The 18,718-nt window shown below is 47.5% G+C and overlaps 1 protein-coding gene across 4 annotated transcripts in view; it reads left to right on the top strand.

Moving 5' to 3' along the window:
- Positions 1 to 6,621: 6,621 nt before the first annotated feature.
- GRIK5 (glutamate ionotropic receptor kainate type subunit 5) overlaps positions 6,622 to 18,718 on the top strand; it is a 34,415-nt gene continuing 22,318 nt past the window's right edge. The window contains exons 1-6 of one of the 4 annotated variants that reach the window (XM_056797027.1): positions 6,629 to 7,925; positions 14,356 to 14,485; positions 14,807 to 14,971; positions 15,372 to 15,469; positions 15,544 to 15,709; positions 15,989 to 16,167. In XM_056797027.1, coding sequence (XP_056653005.1) covers positions 14,407 to 14,485; positions 14,807 to 14,971; positions 15,372 to 15,469; positions 15,544 to 15,709; positions 15,989 to 16,167 — 687 coding nt within the window. In that variant the 5' untranslated portion in view covers positions 6,629 to 7,925; positions 14,356 to 14,406. Of the gene's footprint in view, positions 7,926 to 14,355; positions 14,972 to 15,371; positions 15,470 to 15,543; positions 15,710 to 15,988; positions 16,168 to 18,718 lie in introns of all 4 variants that reach the window. The other 3 variants (XM_056797028.1, XM_056797025.1, XM_056797026.1) reach the window with 3 other exon arrangements.

The raw sequence follows: 18,718 nt of genomic DNA, 5'->3' as shown, positions 1-18,718 counted from the left end.
GCACTAGAGAAGAATTCTGGCTATAAACTCAAGATGATAATGATGATGATCATTAGCATTTATGTAGAGCCTACTATGTCCCAGAAAATATATTAAGCACTTTACAAATATTATCTCATTTGATCCATGACATAAAATTCCAGAAGTTACGAATTGCCTTTTTTTTTTTGATCATATATATTCTTCACAGGAATGCCTCCTTATCATTGTGGTCTAAGTTTGAGCCCACTCTATCCACTATTATATGTATGTTTATGGGAGAGTGTGCCCCAGGCTTTTAGGGGCAATGTTTTATACCAAATGTTTTTATTATGCTATCTTAGTAAATACCTTTGCTAAAAACTGAGATTATCAATTGTTAATGGGAAGTACACTGGTAGGGGCTCATTAGCAATAGATTTAGAAACTCAGTATTTTTGTATTAATCCCTAGAACTTTGAGAAAATAATAGTAGCCAGTCTCTGGAGACACCCAACCTAGGAGCACATTGGGAGGACACTCCGAGAGGGTGCTACACATGCATATTGTATAGCTTTAGGAGAATGTAAGTTACTTGAGGACAGGAACTATTTTTCAGTGTTTCCATCTTGTCTTTGAATCTCAAGCACCTAGATTATTTCTTCCGTAAATGTCTGTTGAGTTGAATTTACCTTTGGCAAGTTCCTGCTCCTCAATGAAGCTATCTCTGTGCAATGAAAGGGTTGAGCTAGATGATCCCTAAGGTCCTTTGCCACTCACATGAGTCCAAGGAGGGTTTAACTTGTCCTCTTTTTATCACCTTTCCTCTTCCTAGTGCTACACAGGCCTGGAACTTGGTTAGGCTTCTTGGAGACCTCAGGAAGGTAGATATTTTCTCTACAGTTTCAGACTCAATGGTCTTTCTTATTTATTGCTTAACAAAATTAAAAACTTTACTTTTTGCCTTAGAATTGACACTAAATATCAATGCCGGTAAGGGCTAGCCAATGGGGGTTGCCTAGTGTCTGTCACACAGCCAGGAAGGGTCTGAGGTCATATTTGAACCCAGGACCTCTGGCTCTCAATCCACTGAGTCACCTAGCCCCAATCTCTATTGCTTTTTAGTTATTTGCTAGTTGGGACCTATAATTCATACAAACAGACCCCAAATAGAGGGAGGTGGGGAAAGGGACAGGGGTCTCCTAGGCCAGTCTATTTTCTTTTGCTTTTGTGTCTCTGTTTCCCTGAACTAGAGAGAACCAAGGAGAAAGAAACAGAAGAGGATCAAAGGAAGACTATAGAGCAAGAAGGAAAGATGACTGCAAGGGGACTGTTGAGATACCCCATGAGGAAATTCCAGATGATAGCTGGCAAAGGAGTCCAGTGGTCAGACCTACCTAGCAGGTGGTGAGTTCTTGAGTAGAATTTGTTATCAAAGTATCAAGGGAGTGAGAGGAGCCCATGGTGAACTGAGAGAGATTGTGCCTCAAACCCAGAACCCTTGAGACCAAGAGTCTTTAAAGGTGATCTGTAAGCCAGTAAAGTCAGCTCCAGACGACTATAGAGGGGCACAGTATGGAGGTTTCGGATATTAATTGGAGTGGCTGGTAGCCTGGTGCTGCTGAGTTTTGAGCTCAGCGCTGTTTGTTCAATAATAACTAGCATTCATATAGAACTTTAAGGTTTGCAAAGTATTTTCTCTTTTGATCCACACAACTCTGTAATAAAGATGCTATTATTCTTCCTGTTTTATAAATGAGGAAACTGAGACAAGAAGAAGTTAAGCAACTTGTTTACGGCCACCAGATGGGTATCTGAAGCTGGACTTGAACTCAGGTCTTCCTGGTGCCAGGGCAATGGACTCTTGACCACATTGAAAATGTAAATGAATTCTGGACTTAAGAGTCGGGAAGACGCAAGTTCAAATCTGCCCTTAGACATGTGCTGTGTGACCTACATTCTACAGGAAGCCTTTCCTGATCCCTCTTAATTCTAGTACCTTCTTCTTGTTGATTATTTCCAATGTATACTATATGTGGATTGTTCATGCAGAGTTATTATTTATACATTGTCTCCTCCATTAGATTGGGAGCTCTTCAAGAGCAGTGACTGTCTTTTCCTTTCTAATTCTAGGAATTTAATAAATATCTGTTTACTGACTGAATGAGCCTGGGCAAATCCCTTACCCTCTGCCTACTTACCTGTGTAAAATGGAGGTCATAATAGCACCCATCTCCCAGGGTTGTTGTGAAGATAAATATGTTTGTAAACCTTTGCAAACCTCAAAATGTTACATAATGGCTAGCTATTATTAATCTAGGAGTAAATAAGTAATCTTTTGGAGAGCAAATGGAATTGAAGAGGAGATTAGAATCCTGTGGGAATGGGGGCTAGAGTCATTTGATCAATAATGATTTATTGTTTGGCATAGTCATACCCTTATGATAAACAGAAACCTGGGAAAAGGCAACTGGAAGTTGTGGTGTGAGCATGCTCAGTTGCTCAAGTCTGGAACCTCAAAGCTTCTCATTCATGCCTACTAGAGGTAAGCCGGAGTGCTTACTCCAGCCGTACTCCAGGCAGTAGACAGCCACTTGGTGGCTAGCATAGATATTACACTCTGAGTGGATATTGCCCTATCTCTCACCCCAGGAGTCCCATAGGATCATTGTTCTAGAGCTTGAAGGGACCTCAGAGATATCTAGTCACACCACCTTATTGGGCAGCAGAAGAACGAGGGGTTCGGAGACCTCAGGTGTCAGATAGCCAGTCAGTGGTAGTGTCAGGACTCCAGACCAAAGTCTCAGGACTCCAAGTTTATCCCCAAAGTTGAGTCCTCATTGCCCCTTTGAGTGGATCTACCCATCTGTGACCTTGGGCAATTATTTGTGACTTTTGTAAAGGTTAAATTCAATGGTTGGATTAGCTTATTTATCAAAATAGAGGGGAAAGAATAAAGTAGAGAAATGTGAGAGAGGTTAGAGAAAATGCCTATATTAGTCCTCAGCCAGGAGGGCCAGTAGTGAATAACCACTCAGCCTCCTCCAAGATGGAAGCTAGTCTCTTAGGAAACTAGGAAAGGAGTCAGCCTTTTCACTCACCCAACCAAGTAGTTCAGGAGAGTCAGAGTTGAAGTCAGGATCCACACTGCAGTCTCCAATGAGGTTTCCTGGAAGACCATCTCCAGGAAACACTCTCCACAAGACTCAACTTCACCAGACTCCCAGCCAAAGGATTTTTGTGGTTTTTATGGTGATTTCCTATCCCCATCCCTCATCACAGGGGCCAATCAGTTTCTAAAATTGTTACACCTCTCATCCTTTGAAGGTGGTAACTCTTATCAAAGGCCTCTGAAGGTCAATTTCTCATCAAAAATGTTTATAATTTCTAAGGGTGTGAACTCTTAAAAGAATTCACAAGTTTCTGACTGTTTGAGTTAGAAAAAGGAGTGGAGCTCTTCCAAGTAACTCTCCTCCTAGGAGTAAGAAATTGTGGACTTCCCCTACTTTAGGGTTAAGTATGGGTGTATTTGCTTTTGTTGATTACAAAAGTAGACAAAAGAGTTAATCCTGTCTTTGGTCTAATGAGGTACTAAGTAAGGGTACTTTAAGTTATTGCTATTCCGATGTATTAACTCCAACCAGGCAAAGAGAATAAAGGATTCCCTTTTCACAAGTGTAAACTCAGAATAGACAAAGAGAACCAAGAATTTCCTTTCACACCTTTGAGGCTCAGTTCCCTCATTTGTAAAATGGAAATAATGATACCTGTATTACCTACCTAAAAGGTTGTTACTCATCATGGAGGAGTAGATATAGCCATGACACCTACTCCACCCAGGGCTCTGATTCTCCTCTAGTGAGGAGGCTCTTCATAAATGACAGCTGGATGAGTACATTTCAAAATTAGGTTTTAAGTGTCTACTGTGAGTACAATACTTGGGGGGGGGGTACAAAAGAAGCTCAAAGTCTAGTTAATGTGACAAGATCCATGAAAGAAGGGTGGGCATAAGGCTGAAGGCAAGGGCATTCAGAGGAGAAAGGAATACTAGTCATTTGTGCAAGGGGCAAAATTGGTGACAGCTTCCTTAAAGAGGGAACACTTGGGCTGGCCCTTGAAAGTAAAGAAGAATGAGATAGATGGAGCTGAGGTGAGGAAGGAAGCAAGATAAAAGCATTTTAGGAAGAGAGAAGATCAATATGAGCAAATGGAAGAGGGTCATTCTTCTTCTTCCTCCTCCTCCCCCTCCTCTTTCTTATCTTTCTTCCTCCTCTTCAACATGTTTACACAACTATTGAGGTTACAAATCGTTTTCTTATCAAGGATCTTTTGGGATATTCTCAAACATCTGTGATGTAGAGATCAAGTAAGACAGGAAAATAATAATAGGTTTATACATTTAGAGCTAGAAGAAATCTTAGCATTCATCTAGTCACTCTCCTCCCTTTATTTATTAAGGTGAGGAAATTGAGGATATGATATTAAGCAAGTAGAAGAGCCAGGATTTGAACCATTTGAACTATGAATCCAAGGTGATTCTAAGCTTCATCTTTCTAGATGGAGAAAACAAAACTCATAGAGCATTCAGTGAATCAGAGGCAGACCTGGTGCTAGAATCCCATGATCATAGCTTTAAACTAAGGAAGGGATTGTAAAGGTTGTGGCCAGTTACCTTACCTTGTTGGTAATAAATTTCCACATGGGTAAGTGGTCACATGAATTTTAAGTGGCTGAATTAGGATTCTAAGCCAGGTACTATGAATCTAGGCAGAGTAATCTTACCCAAGGACCATGCAAATGAATCCCAGGCCAAGGAACTTTCCCTTATCCTAGACTCGTAGTGGTAAACCTATGGCACCTGTGCCATAGGGAGCACTCAGAGTCCTCTCTGTGAGCACACATGTTCTCACCCCAGTACAGAGTTTGCCATAGTAGAAAGCCAGAGGGATGCAGGGTCGAGATGCTCCCCTTCCACTCTCCATGGGCACTGAGGACATTTCTCATATTACATGCCCCTCTAAAAGGTTCACCATCACTGGCCTAGACTATTTCTGTGGAAGGGTTGTTTGGCATTGTCTAATCCAAACCCTTCATTTTCTAGAAGGAGGGAGCAGGTCTGGACAGGTGAAGGGACTTGCATGAGGTCATATATCAAGTTCAGGGCCACACCTGAACTCATTCATATCACATGACCCTGGGTTATGGGCTCTTCTATGCCCAACAGTATATGGTAGGTCTGTTGAGGAGAAAGGTGAGATGAAGCTAGAGGAAACAAAGGAGGAATTATTATAGGAGTCATGCCTACAAGTTGTTGGAGGCATGAAGGTGTATGGGAACAAGCCTGTGCAAGATGTTCAAGGGTCATGAGGTGCAAGGGTTTGAGCTGAGCATTGGTGATGCCCCTTGACAGAAGGCTATGGTTCCTCTGGTTGGCAAATACTGGGTCTGATGGGCAGAGAATGCTTTTGAGGGCTGCTGTACCTGGTGTGTGTGTGTGTGTGTGTGTGTGTGTGTGTGTGTGTGTGTGTGTGGCAGCCCCAGGGACCTGGTATCATATATGGCAAGCATGTTGGTCTCCATTGCTACAGTTACATGAAGCCTGGGGTATGGAGTGTCAGAAGGGTGCAAGGTGTGCAGGCCCCTCTGGGCCAGGCTCTTAATGCCATGTGGCAGGCGTGTGTAAGGCGTGATGTCACATGTGAAGCTGGCACACGTGAGCTCATGTGTGTCTCCTCCCAGTCACGAGCAATAGATGGGGGCGGTGATGAGTCACCGGGCCTCAGCCTCCAGCTCCAACTGTCTGTTCTAGGTCCCCCCCCCCAACCACTCCCCCAGGACTGTCTCCCATCTCCCTCCTCCACCCCCTTCTGTCTTTCCTTGTGCCTGTCTCTCTGTTTTTCCTGGGTGTTTCTCTCTGGCCCTGTCTTTTGCTTTCTTCAAAACTGCCAGCCTCTTTGGCCCTCTACTCTTCTTCATGCCTTCTTTCTCTCTGTGTGTCTTTGACTGTCCTTTGGACTGTCCTCTGTTTCCCATGCCTCCCCTCTAGCTAGAACTCTCTCTTCTCCATGTCTCCTTTCCTGTTTGTCCCCTTGGTCTCTGTCTAGGTCTCTCCTGTCCCTCTTCTCTCTCTCCTTTTAGCCTTCTTCATGAATGCCCCTCTTTCTAGATCTCTCCCCTGTTCCCTTCTCTGATCTCTGGCTGTTTCTCTATCCTCTTTTCCCTTTGTTTCTGCCTCTGCTTCTCTTCTCCAAGTCTTCTCTCTCTCTGGCTGTCCCTTCTGTGTCTGGTTAGACCTCCTTGTCCATGTTTCCTCCTCCATCCCTCTGTCTCTGTCTCTAGTACTCTTTTTCTCTGCCTCTTCCTTGCTCCAGGGCTCTCCTATCTTTTTCTGCCTGTCTCTGGGTCTTTCCCTTCTCCTTTGTACCCCCTCTTTTCTTTCTCTGGCTGCTCCTGGGTCTCTGGGGGTCTCTGGGGGATGTTGGGGAGGGCACAAGTGGAGAGGACGCCTAGGGTGGTCCCCGATGCCCAGTGCAGCTCCATCCCCCTCATTGGTATTCTCCTCTCGCCCCCCCACCAGGCTGCCAACCAATAGCAGCCTCTCCCTCCCCCTCCCCTTGCCTCTCTCCCTCCTTTCCCCTCCCTCCTCTTTGCCTCCATCCTCCTCCTCCTCCTCCTCCTCCCTCTTCTTTTTTCCCCTCCTCCCCCCAGCGCCAGCCATAGAGGGAGGACACGGATTCAGAGAAGGGGAGAAGGGAGGAGAATCGGCAGCTGGAGAGGGAGAGGGGTGGCCTGAGACAGGGCCCTGTGAAGGCCGGTGGCTCGGCGCTGAGGGGGAGCCAGGAAGGGGAGCCAGGAGGCCAGCCGAGTAGGGACTCAGGAACGCTCCATCCTTCCTTCTCTTCCTCTCCATCCCTCCCCCCCCCCTTCCTTCCCTCCCACCACCACCACCTCCTCCTCCTCTTCCTTCCTTCCCCCGATTCCTCCATCCCCTCTCTTCTGGGCCACCGGGCTTACTCCATCCCCCTTTCCTCTGTTCCCTCCCCATCTCCCCCTCTCCTTCCTCCCCGCTTCCCTCTCTCTCCTCTGTCTCTCCGACTTCCCCATCCCTTCCCTCCTCCTCCATCCTTCCTTACTCCCCTCTCTTCCCCCATCTCCCTCTCCTTCCTTATCCCCATCTCTACCATCCTCCTCTCTCCTTCCCCAGTTTCCCAGCCTCTTCCCAACCCCTCTTTCCCCCATTGCCCACTTTCCTCCCTGTCCCCCATCCTCCGTGCCCCCAGCCTCTTTTGCCCTCCATCCTTCCTGTGCCACCAGCTTCCCGATCCCCCCATTCTCTGAGCCGCCTTTATCTCCCCTTCCTTCCCGTCATCCACTCTCACCATCTCCCCCACTGTCTTTTACACCCCCTATCGCTTTCTCTTCCATCCTCCTCCCTTAGCCCCAGGCCTGATGCTCCTTTGGTCAGGCCTGAAGTCTTAAATCCTTAGTCTCCCCTCTCCCCCACTGCCCCAGGGGAGGGGCAAGGCCTGGGGGGGAGGGGGGAGAAAGGGGTAACCCCCTCCCCCTGCCGGCCCCTCCCCTCCCCCACCCCCACCCCATGGCCACGGGCTACATCTTGGCCCATTCCTCACCCCCAGCAGCCCCCCCAGGCCGACCCGGCTGAGGGGAGGGGGCCGGGGGTGGGGAGCCCCATTTGGGCCAGCTTTCTCCCTCCCTCCCTCCATTACTCCTTCCCTTCTTCTCCTCCTCCATTTTCTCCTTGCATTCCCCCTTCTCCTCTCCCCTCTCAGGCCTACCCGCCAGCCCTCCCTGTCTCCCTGCCCCTTCCACCTGGCTCCCCCCCTCCTCTAGCAGCTGGGGACCAGAAGACTCTCCCCCTACTCCCAGCTCAGTGTCCCTCCCCACCCCCACCCTTCTTGGCCCCTGAGCCGGCAAGAGAGCCCCAGCCGTCTGGCCCACCAGGATCCGTGAGTGTCTGCCTGTGTGTATGGGTGGTGGGGTGGTGGGAGTGGGGGCGGGGTGGGGGAATGGGGCTGGGCACAACCACGCTAGAGGAGGGAGACTCATTGGGGGGGTTGGGGGGGCACTCCTAGAAGCAGGATAGATTTGCCCACAGTCTCCACAGCCCCTGGCTAAATGCCCTCACGGACTTTCACTTCCCCAGGGGGGCTTAGACTGAGGTTGGGCCTGGGGCGGGGGGGGGGGGGGGGGAGGTGAAGGGGGGGAGGCGTCTTTCATCCTGCCGTCCTTTCTTTTCTGCAGATCACTTTTTAAACACTTCCAGTATCTGCTGCTTCTCTCCTCTGTTTCCCCTTTCCCCCAATCCTCCAAACCTCTCCCACCCTTCAGGACACATTATCGACTGTTCATTTATCTTCAGCCTCTCTCTTTGAATGAGTGTTGTGTCCTGTCTTGCTATGTCTCTCGGTCCTGTCTTTATGACCTAGTCTCTATCTTATTTTTTCTCTATTATTCTCAGGCTCTGCCTCTATTTCCCTTGTGTCTTTCAGTCTGCCTAGCTCTGCCTCTTTCTCCCAGAGTCTCTCAGTCAGTTTTGCTATTTTCCTTTTTCTCTATCTCCTTTTATCACTATCCGTATTAGTCCCTTTTCCTGTGCCTCTGGGTCTCTCTCGGTCTCTTAATTTCCCCACTCTAGTCTCTTGGTCTTTTTGTATCTGTCTGTCTCCTCGTGTCTCCTGTCTTTCAGTGTCTCCTAGTTTCAGGCTTTCTATGACTGTCTTCATTTCTGGTTCTCTCTATCTCTCTCTGATCTAGGCTCCTGTCTCACTGTCTCTTTTCATTTCTCTGTATCTATCTGTCTCCATGTCTGTTTCTTTCTTAAGCCATCTGCTTTCTCTAACTTTTCTAGTTGAAATTTTCTTTCTCTGTTTCAACTATCTCTTCCCTCTTTTCTCTGTCACTCTGCATGTTGGAGTCTCTCTTAGTCTCTTAGAGACTTATACTGTCTCTCTCATTGTCCTTATTTCCTTCTTGCTCTATATTCTTCCTTCGGTCTCCTTCTCGTTTTTCTCCTTGATTCTCTCTGTCTTTATGTCTCTTTTTCTGTGTCTATAATCTTCTGTGTCTCTCTTATCTCTGTCTCCATCTATCGTTTTAATTTCTCTTCCCACTTTAACTTTATGTATCTCATTCCTTTCTCGTCAGTCTCTCCATTCCCCTCTCCTGGCTTTATTATTCTTTCTTTCCCTCCATAGATGTGTTTCTGTATATCTCTGGTTTTCTCTCATTATGTCTCTGCCTGTCTTTATGTCCACTTGTTAGGAGTTTTTTTGTTTTTTGTTTTTCACTTTGTTCCTTCTCCACTTATTTCCACATTTCTTCTTCCCTCTGTGCCTCAGCCCTGTACTTTCTCATATTGTTTCTCTGGGTATCTCTGCATCCCTCCTTCTGTCTTCTTATTTATTTCTGGCCCATTTTCTGAGCCTCTGGCTCTTAATCATATTTTTTCTCTTACCATGTTCTCCCTCATTCTCTGTCTCCCTTACTTTGTCTATCTCTTCCTTTCTCGTTCTCTGTCTCTGCTTTTCTTCTACTTCCACTTCATCTTTATCATCTCTTGTTCTCTCTGTGTGACTGTCTGTCTCTTTCCATCTCTGTCTTTCTCAAGCATTCTCTCTGGGTGTCTTTGTCTCCCTCTCCATCTCTATCACTTCTAGGCAATGTCTCTGTCTGTTGGTCTGTCCTTCTTTTCTCCATTCCTCTCTCCAGACCTGGCTGTGTGTGTGTGTCCCCTTTCTCCCATGGCTGTCAGTCTGTTTCTGTATCAATGCCTTCTTCCCTTTCCATCTCTCTGTCCTTTCTGTCTTGTTCTGGCCTCATTAATCAGTACCTACTTCATTCCCTTCTTCTCACCTCTCTCTCTCATCCCCATCCCTTTTGCTTTTCTTTTTTCATCCAGACCCTCCTTGATTCTCTTCTTATGTGTTACTTTCCTCATGTCTCTGTCTCTGTGTGTCTCTATATCCCTGTCTCTCCCTAAGTTTTCTTAATGGGACCTCTTTTCCATATATTCCTTTTTCTACCTAATTTAACTGTGTTCCCTATCCTTCTTTGTCTCTTATTTAGCTCATTTTGGTTGGTTTGTCTGGCTGTGTCTGATTGTCCCTGCCTTGGGCTGTCTGTGTCTAACTGTTGTTTTGAATTTGACTTTATCCATTTACCTAAATCCCCTACTCTGCTCCAGAGAGTATTTTGTGGTGTGTGTGTGTGTGTGTGTGTGGGTGTGTATGTGTGTGAGAGAGAGAGAGACAGAGAGACAGAGACACAGAGACAGAGACAGAGAGAGACAGAGAGAGAGAGAGAGACAGAAACAGAGACAGAGACAGAGACAGAGAGAGATGTCCCTCTGCTAATCTCTTTCCTCATCTCTGTCTCTCCACTGCCTTTCTCTTCCTTCCCATCTCTACCTCTTTCTTTCTGTCATTTCTTTCCCTCTCCTCCTTTCTTCATCTTTGTCAATCATCTGTTTCCAATTTTCCCCACCTACCTCTGTCTCTCCCCTAGCTATCTCTTTCCTCTATTTATCTCTATCTCTTCCATCTCTGTCTCCATTCCCATGTCTCTTTATGCCTCTCTCACTTGGAGTTCTCATCTCCCTTCACACACACTCTTTCACTCAATCAACTTTCTTCCTTACTGGTTCTTACCTACACATGACTCAGGCTTCTGTTTCTCACTCAAGTAACCCCTGCCTTCCCCTTGATCTCCCCCCCTCCCCTTCAGGGACCCTTGATCTAGCTATTTATAAGGTCTGACCTAGAATCACAAAGCACAAATTGGCAGGGCTCATGGGGCCAGCCCTCAGAGTCAAACTAGTTTTTTGCTTTTTTACACAGGTGGAAACCAAGGCCCAGAGAGGGAAATATAATTGCCCAAGGTTACACAGTGAGTCAGGGTTGTGACAGATTTTCTTCCTGATTCTCAGGAGCTATCCAAAATTTATTTATTCCCTTTCCCAGTACCCCTCCCCATCCAGATCTCCTTAGGTCACCCAAAGTAGTGATAGTGAAATGACTGGGAATCGATATACTTGGGTTCCTGTAATATTGGGAAAGTCTAGTAAAAGTCACTCTAAAAATAGTCATGAAAAACAGTAATAATAACACATTTTTATGTAGTACTTTATTGTTTACAAAGTATTTCTAGATATTATTTCATTTGTTAACTTCCTCTGTCTGGGCCTTTCTCCATCTGTATAGGAGAGCAGATAATCATTATAGGACTTCCAAACTTAGAAATTTTCTGTCCTAAGTAAGGTTCTTCCCAGTACTGACGTTCTATGTTCTTAGATTTCTTCCAGTTCTAACAGTCTAGGTTTTCTAGCCTAAGGTCTTTCCCATTGTAGATACTCTGTGTTTTAAGGTCTATCCCCAGCTTTGACAGGATCTGTTCCACCATCCCTTCTGGCACCAAGATTCTGTTTTCTATGTTTCTTCCATGGAAGACACTCTAGAGTCTCTGCCATCTGAGACAGTTTCTGTTTAAGGTCTCTTCCATCTTTGCCTCTCTGCTTTCTAGCTCTGACAGTCTATCTTTGAAGGTTCCCATGGCCTCTGAAACTGTATGTTCCATATTCTTACATCCCTTTCAGGTAGGACATTCTATGGTCCAATCCTAACTCTCTCTCTTCTGAGATCCTTTCCAGGCTTAATGTCTTCTTTCTAAAGTTCAAAGGTTTAACATTCTCTGTACTAAGGTCCCTTCAAGCTCAGGCATTTCTTGTCCTAAGGTTCTTCTCAGCTCGAGTATTCCAAGTTCTATGGTCTTTCCCAGATCTGACATTCCATGTTCTTTATTTTTCTAAACAGAAAAAATGTATCATTTACAAAATTTAAAAATAATTTCATATTTATTTTAACATTCTTTTCTTTTGAAATTTTGAGTTCCAAATTCGGTCTCTCTCTCCCATCCCCTTCTCCATCCACCGAGAAGGCAAGCTATAGGATATCAATTATACATGTGAAATTATACAAAACATATTTCCATGTTAGCCACATTTTCTTTTTAAAGGCAAGAAAAACAAAATCAGAAAATTATACCTCAATTTGCACTCTGAGTTCATCAGTTCTCTCTCTGGAGGTGGATAGCACATTTTCATCAAGAGTCCTTTGGAACAGAAATTCCATGTTCCAGGGTCCCTCCCAGCTCTGACATTCTAAGGCCTAAGATCTCTCCTAGTTCTGGCATTCTCTGTCCTACAGCTTGAGTGCCACCCACCCCATTCTGATACTCTCTGAGTAATAGGTCTGATAGGAGAGGGGTAGGGGAAAAATTCAGGGAATGGCAGCTCCCCCATCAAAAATCATTTACCCTCCTTTTGCTGACCTAAGCCTGGTGTTGGATTAGCTGATGAAATTCTTTCTGATCAAATTGTGATAGGTGGGGATGCATAACATGCCATTCTGGCACTATGTAAAGATGAGGCAGTGACCCGCCAGAATTCATTCAGAAGAGGCTGAATGGGGTGGCAGGGACAGAAAGACCATGGCAGGAAACTCAAGGGCACCATGACAGTTGCCTTCAAATGCCTGGAGGCTTGGCCTGCAGGGAATGGATTAGTCTAGTTCTTATTGGGCAGAACCCAAGAGCAATGGGCAGAAGCTATAGGATGTCAGATTTTGATTTAGCAAAAGGGAAAATGTGGTCAATATAAACCCTATTCTCCAGTAGAGTGCCATAGAGAGGGAGTGAGGTCTTTCTGACTGGAGGTCACATTTTGAGGTGGAAGGGACCCTAGAAGGACATGTTGTCTTTACCCCTCATTTTACAGATGAGGAAACTGAGGCCCCAAAAGGTTAAGAGACATGCTTAATGTCACACAGATACAAGGGGGTGCAGGACAGGTTTTGGACCTCTGGTCTTCCATCAGAGGCTGGGATGTTGTCGAGACTGCTAGTCTTCTAGCAAGGGACCCGATGCCTTCTGATGGTGCCTGGCAGTTGTGAGAATGTGTTTCTTTGAATGACCTAAGGGTTTACCTTTTCCCTGGGGGAGTTTATCTTTCCTAAATTGCTGGTGAACCTCAGGATCTTTTTGATTGGAAGGAATGGGGGAAGGGGGAATGTAGGGGTGGAACAGAGGATATTTATGAGAGGCAGTGGTGGGCAGAACCCTAGATTGGATCTCTGCCTCTGTCTGACTCATGATATGAATTCTTTATCTTCCCTGGGCCTCAGTTTCTTCCTCTGTATAATGGAAAGGTCCCTTCCTATCTTGAATGCCTGTCACTCTGTTTCTAGTTTCCCATCGTCCCCCTGGACACCAGAAGAACAAGAGTCAAATGAATCACTTTTGAAAGGTTGCCGACCCTTCTGCTTTTCCTCTTGCATTATTCCCCCTTTCTCTGCCTCTTCTCTTCCTAGCTTTCCTTTTCTCCTTCTGGCTCACTCTTCATTAGACTCTCTGCCCCTGTCTCTCTCTGCTGTCTGTCAATCTCTCGCTGTCTGTGTGTCTCTCCCCCCCTCTCCATCTTTCTCCGATTCTTTCCTTCTTCATCTTTGTCACCTTTCTGCTTCCCACTTCTTATGACTCTCAGTCTCAGTCTGTGCCTCTCTCTTTGCCACTCTCCACCCTCCACATACACACACATCCCAGTTGTCAGGCCCCAGCCCCCTGGGATTGTGGGAAAGCTGGACGTCAGGGGGGAGGTGGCAGGGATCTAGGCTGGGATATTGTTGCTTGGTGACCGCTGCATCCTCTCTAGCCGCCTCCTGTTGCCTAGTGATAGGCGCCTGCCCAGAGATAGGGGCGGGGGCTGCTTCCTGGCCCCGATTCTGGTTCCGGGGTGGGGATAGCCTCTCTGTGACCCTATCACACAATGATCTCTTCTCCTGGGCCTCTGATCTCTCCCCAAACTTGAGGCTGTGAGCCTGAGAGCTTCCCTGGGCTGAGCTTCTGGGCCCATCCCTGTCCACTCCCAGGAGTTGTTTCTCTGGGCTGAGCCCTCCCCCCAAATGTCCCCAGGCTGAAAGCTCTCCACACCTCCAATCCAGCAGTTTTCTTGGGCTAGGAGCTCTTTTCAGACTTTCCATCCCACTCCCCGAAGCAAGCCCCATCAGCGCTCCTCCCCTCCCAGGGCCCAGGCAGTACCCCAGGATCTGGGAGCACCTCTCAGCTGGCCAGCAGTGCTCTCAGGCCACGAGCTTCTTTCTAGCCTTGCGGCTTCGCGTGCTGTCCCCTCCCTCTCCCCAGCCCACGAACTGTCTGCCAGCTCCGTTCTGGGGTGGGGGTTCTCCTGGAGCAGTGCCCCGGGGCCCCTGAACCCCCTGTCCCCAAATAGGGACTTTCTTTAAAGCTGTGAGCTGTCCAGGCTTCCTTCCCAGGGCCCTGGGGCCCTTCGCTTGGCTCAGTAGTCCCGGGAATCGGTTTCCCCTGCAGGTGGTGCGTGGGGGCCTCGGGCAGCAGCTTCTCCATGAGGAGGGGAGGAAGATGCCGGCGGAGCTGCTGCTACTGCTGATTGTCGCCTTCGCCCGCCCTAGCAGTCAGGTGTTGTCCTCCCTGCGCATGGGTGAGGCCTTCCCCATCCTGTACCCTCGCAGAGACCCCCGGGTCGTCAGACCTCTGTTCCCGCTCCCTCAAAGGCCCCTGAGCGCCCCGTGCCCTCCCCAACAAGCTCTTGCCCCCGTACCCAAACCTCCCGATGTCCCAGCTCCGGCCCCAAGCACCAGAGCCCAGGGCTGCAGGTCTCTCGGTCCAGCTCCTCAAGGACTCGGGAGGGCTCAGGTCCTGAGGGACCCAGGAATCCTCACGCCCCATGCCCTGCCCTCCAGGGCCGTAGGCATCCCGATCCCTCAGGGGCCTCTGGTCTCCCAGCCTCTTGTCCCCACAGCCGCTATCCTGGACGACCAGACCGTGTGTGGCAGAGGAGAGCGCCTGGCCCTGGCCCTTGCCCGGGAGCAAATCAACGGCATCATCGAAGTCCCAGCCAAGGCCCGAGTGGAGGTGGACATCTTTGAGCTCCAGAGGGACAGCCAGTACGAGACTACGGACACCAGTGAGCAGGGGCTGGGCTGGGCCGCTTTTCCCTGACCCACAGACTTCGCCTTCCTTGTCCCTGGGGCTTCCTCGCTCTCCCTTAATCCCTCAGTCCTTCTCGGTCCTCCGGTTCCTCTCTCCCTCAACTTTAACCCCTTTGGGCCAGTTGGAGGCGGAGAGGGAGCTCTCCAGTGTGAAGGGATAACCGAGGAGCCATGCAGGGGTCCCAGAGAGACCATCCTGTGGTTCTGCACGGCTCCCAGCCAGCATTTGTCCTGGGCCCCAAGGCCTGGCAGTTTCTTAGTCCTTGGCCGGGGGATCTCAGAGCAGAGGAGGGGAAGGGAGGGCCAGGCTCTGCTTGAAGTGGGGAGGAGGCAGGGCTTGTGCCTGACGGGAGACTCTCCCTCTCCCCTCTGAAGTGTGCCAGATCCTGCCCAAGGGAGTCGTTTCGGTCCTTGGACCTTCCTCGAGCCCAGCATCAGCCTCCATTGTCAGCCACATCTGTGGGGAGAAGGAGGTAAGAGGCAGCTGGAGGCAGAGGGGGCAGGGCTGACGAGGGAAGTGTGCCCATGGCTCTGTCTCCTTCTCCAGATCCCCCACATTAAAGTGGGCCCCGAGGAGACCCCCCGACTCCAGTACCTTCGATTTGCTTCTGTCAGCCTCTATCCCAGCAACGAGGACGTCAGTCTGGCTGTCTCCCGCATCCTCAAATCCTTCAACTATCCTTCAGCCAGCCTCATCTGTGCCAAGGCGGAGTGTGAGGGAGGGGACACAGGCAGTTTAAGCCTCTAGATACGCCGTGGGGAACCCCAGCGTAATCCCTTCTCCTCCCATTCTGGAGGGCCCAGCCTTCTTGCTCCCAGCTCCTCTCCGGGCACCCAGGCATTTCCCCCTCAGGAGACGATCGCTTTTGTCTAGTTCCACCCCCCATTCCCACCCTCGGGACTCAGGTGTCCAGATTCTCGGCCGATCTTTTGCCTCCTGACCCTTCCCGTCTCCAGGAATCCTACCTCCAACCTGCTCTCTTCTCCCCCAGGCCTGCTGAGATTGGAGGAGCTGGTTCGAGGCTTCCTAATCTCCAAGGAGACTCTGTCAGTTCGGATGCTCGATGAAAGCCGGGACCCCACGCCTCTCCTCAAAGAAATTCGGGATGACAAGGTCTCCACCATCATCATCGATGCCAATGCCTCCATCTCTCATCTCATCCTCAAGAAGGTCTGTGTTGCTCTCCCTCAAACTTCTGACTCCCTTCCCTCTGGCCCTTCTCTTTGTTCTGGGTCTTCTGCCCTCAGAACCATGACCCACCTCTCTTAAAAAAAAAAGACTCCTATTGAGAAGTCAGGAGACTTGAGTTGTGCTTCCGGTTTGACCACTGGTATAGGTCACTCTCCCTTCTCAGGAACAGGAAGGATGACACCTGCTGTCTCCTTCCCCCTAAAGGTGGGGCAGATAATAATATAGATGTACTAAGATGGGAAACAGATTGAAGATCAAGGGAGGGGTAGCTGAAGGTCAGAAAGGGGAAAGAGAGGAGACTGAAGGATAGAGAGGGATAGAGAGATCATGAGGCATGAGATTTGGAAGATTGTGAAGAACAGGAGAATGGAGAAAAGCAAGTGTCCTTCGAAATGGAAAAGTAGAACCTGTAAATTAATGGCGAATACCCTTGACTTCAATTCCTGGCTATATTCTAGGATGTTTTGTTAAAGGGGTGGTTAGTGCCAACTTAGAAAAGGAAGCAGTTAGGATGGCTTCATAACAAATCGGTCATGCCAGAGTAAACTCATTTGCTTAGTTTTTGCAGGTTTGCTACATTGATAGGGGAAGGTTGAATAATTTACTTGGATTTGGGCAAACCATTTGATGAATTCATGAGATTTTTGAGGACAAAATGGAGATCTGTGAGCCAATTGACTGCCGATGCAGCTGGGTGATGCCTAGTGGATAGCGCTGCATGTAGAATCAAAAAGACCTGCATTTAAAGCCTGCCTCAGACCCAGAGAGCTGTATGACAATGGGCAAGTCATTCTCTCAGACTCAGTTTTCTCATCTATAAAATTAGGATAATAATAGCACAAGGTTGCTGTGAGGATCAGATGAAATTATGTAAAGGTCTCTGCAAACCCTAAAGCTCAATTTGTAAAGGGAACTAGCTATTCTTATGACAATCTGACAGTTTCTTTAGGGAAAATAAACTATAGAGAAGCAAGACTGAAGGACACAGGGGGCAGGTAGATGACTCTGTGGATTGAAAACCAGGACTAGAGCCAGGAGGTCCTAGAATCAAATCTGATCTCTTCCTGGCTGTGTGACCCTGGACTCCTCTTTTCTAACTTGGAACCAATACATAGTGTTGATTCTAAGACAGAAGGTAAGGATTAAAAAAAAAAAAAAGACTGAAGGACAGAGAGAAATGAAGAAAGAGAGAAAAATGGGAATGAGTACTTGCTGAAAGACTGGCACCCAAAATAGCTATTAAGAGCGCAATGTCAGCTTGGAAGGGGGTCTTTAATGAAGTGAGCCAGTGATCTGTGCTTAACATTGGGCTGTTTATAACATTTTTTTTGTCCACTAATATTTTAAATCCATAGCTAGTATTCTTATCCAAGTTGTTGAAGACAAAAAGCTAAGAGGGAGAGCTAAGTGAATGAATGATAGATTTTGGATTAAAAAAGGCAGATTATAATAATGGATTTAATTTAATTTATTTTAATTTAATCTAACCAAGATAATAAGAATAATAGCTAACATTTCTACAGCACTTGAAGGTTTGCAAATATGATCTCATTTGATCCTCACAACAACAACCCTGGGAGTCCGGAGCTATATGATCTCCATTTTACAGATGAAGAAACTGAAGCAGATAGAGGTTAAGTGACTTGCCCAGGGTCACAATCAAATAAGTGTCTGAGGCAAGTTTTGAACTTGGGTCTTCCTGACTTTAGGCTCAGGACTCAAGAACAAACTATGGTTAGATAGCAGACTTCATGATTTGTGAATTTGTTGTTGTTATAGTTGTTTGGGTCATGGTTGACTCCTTGTGACCCTATGTAAGGTTTTTTTGACAGAGATACTAGTCATTTGCCATTTCCTTCTCCAGATCATTTTACAAAATGAGGAAACTGAGGCCAACAGGGTTAAGTGATTTGCCTAGGGTTACACAGCTAGTAACTGTCTCAGCCAGATTTGAACTCAGGAAGACCCACCCCTCTCTTTGAATCTACCAAACCAAATGAAAGCCAAGTGTAGAATGTCAGTTAATTCTTAGGCTATATTGGAAGTCAGAGGGTGCAGAATGAGTACTGTGATAATCCTACTGCGCCCTGCCCTGTCTTCTGGAATTGTGTGCTCAGTTCTGGGTCCCCCATTCTAGGAAAGTTGTTGACCTTTTCACTGAGCCATCCAAGCTGTGGTTGGGATAGCGAAAGTCCTCTAGACCAGAAAAGTCAAACACATTGCCAGCAGGAAGCAGAGAAAGTAAGAAACAGAAGCCTGAGGTCAGTCAGAAGTGGATTAAAGTGTAATTGGAAAATATTTATCAAAACAAAAATACAATGGAACATAGATAATGTTAAGGTGTGGTTTTCTGAGTCAACATGCAGCCCGCAGAGAGCCTTCTATGGGGTTTAGGGTTTTCCATTTCTATTTGAGCTTGCCACCACACCTTTGGACTGCCAGAGAAGTGAAAGCCAGAGTGGGGGCTTGCCAAGATCACTGCCCTCAAGGGTTTTCAACGGTAAAAGACTTTTCTTTGGCCTCAGAGCGG

Source organism: Monodelphis domestica, chromosome 4, assembly GCF_027887165.1.
Source record: "Monodelphis domestica isolate mMonDom1 chromosome 4, mMonDom1.pri, whole genome shotgun sequence".
Lineage (NCBI taxonomy): Eukaryota > Metazoa > Chordata > Mammalia > Didelphimorphia > Didelphidae > Monodelphis > Monodelphis domestica.
Note: the sequence above shows the minus strand (reverse complement) of the source record. Positions and strands in the feature narration are given on the sequence as shown.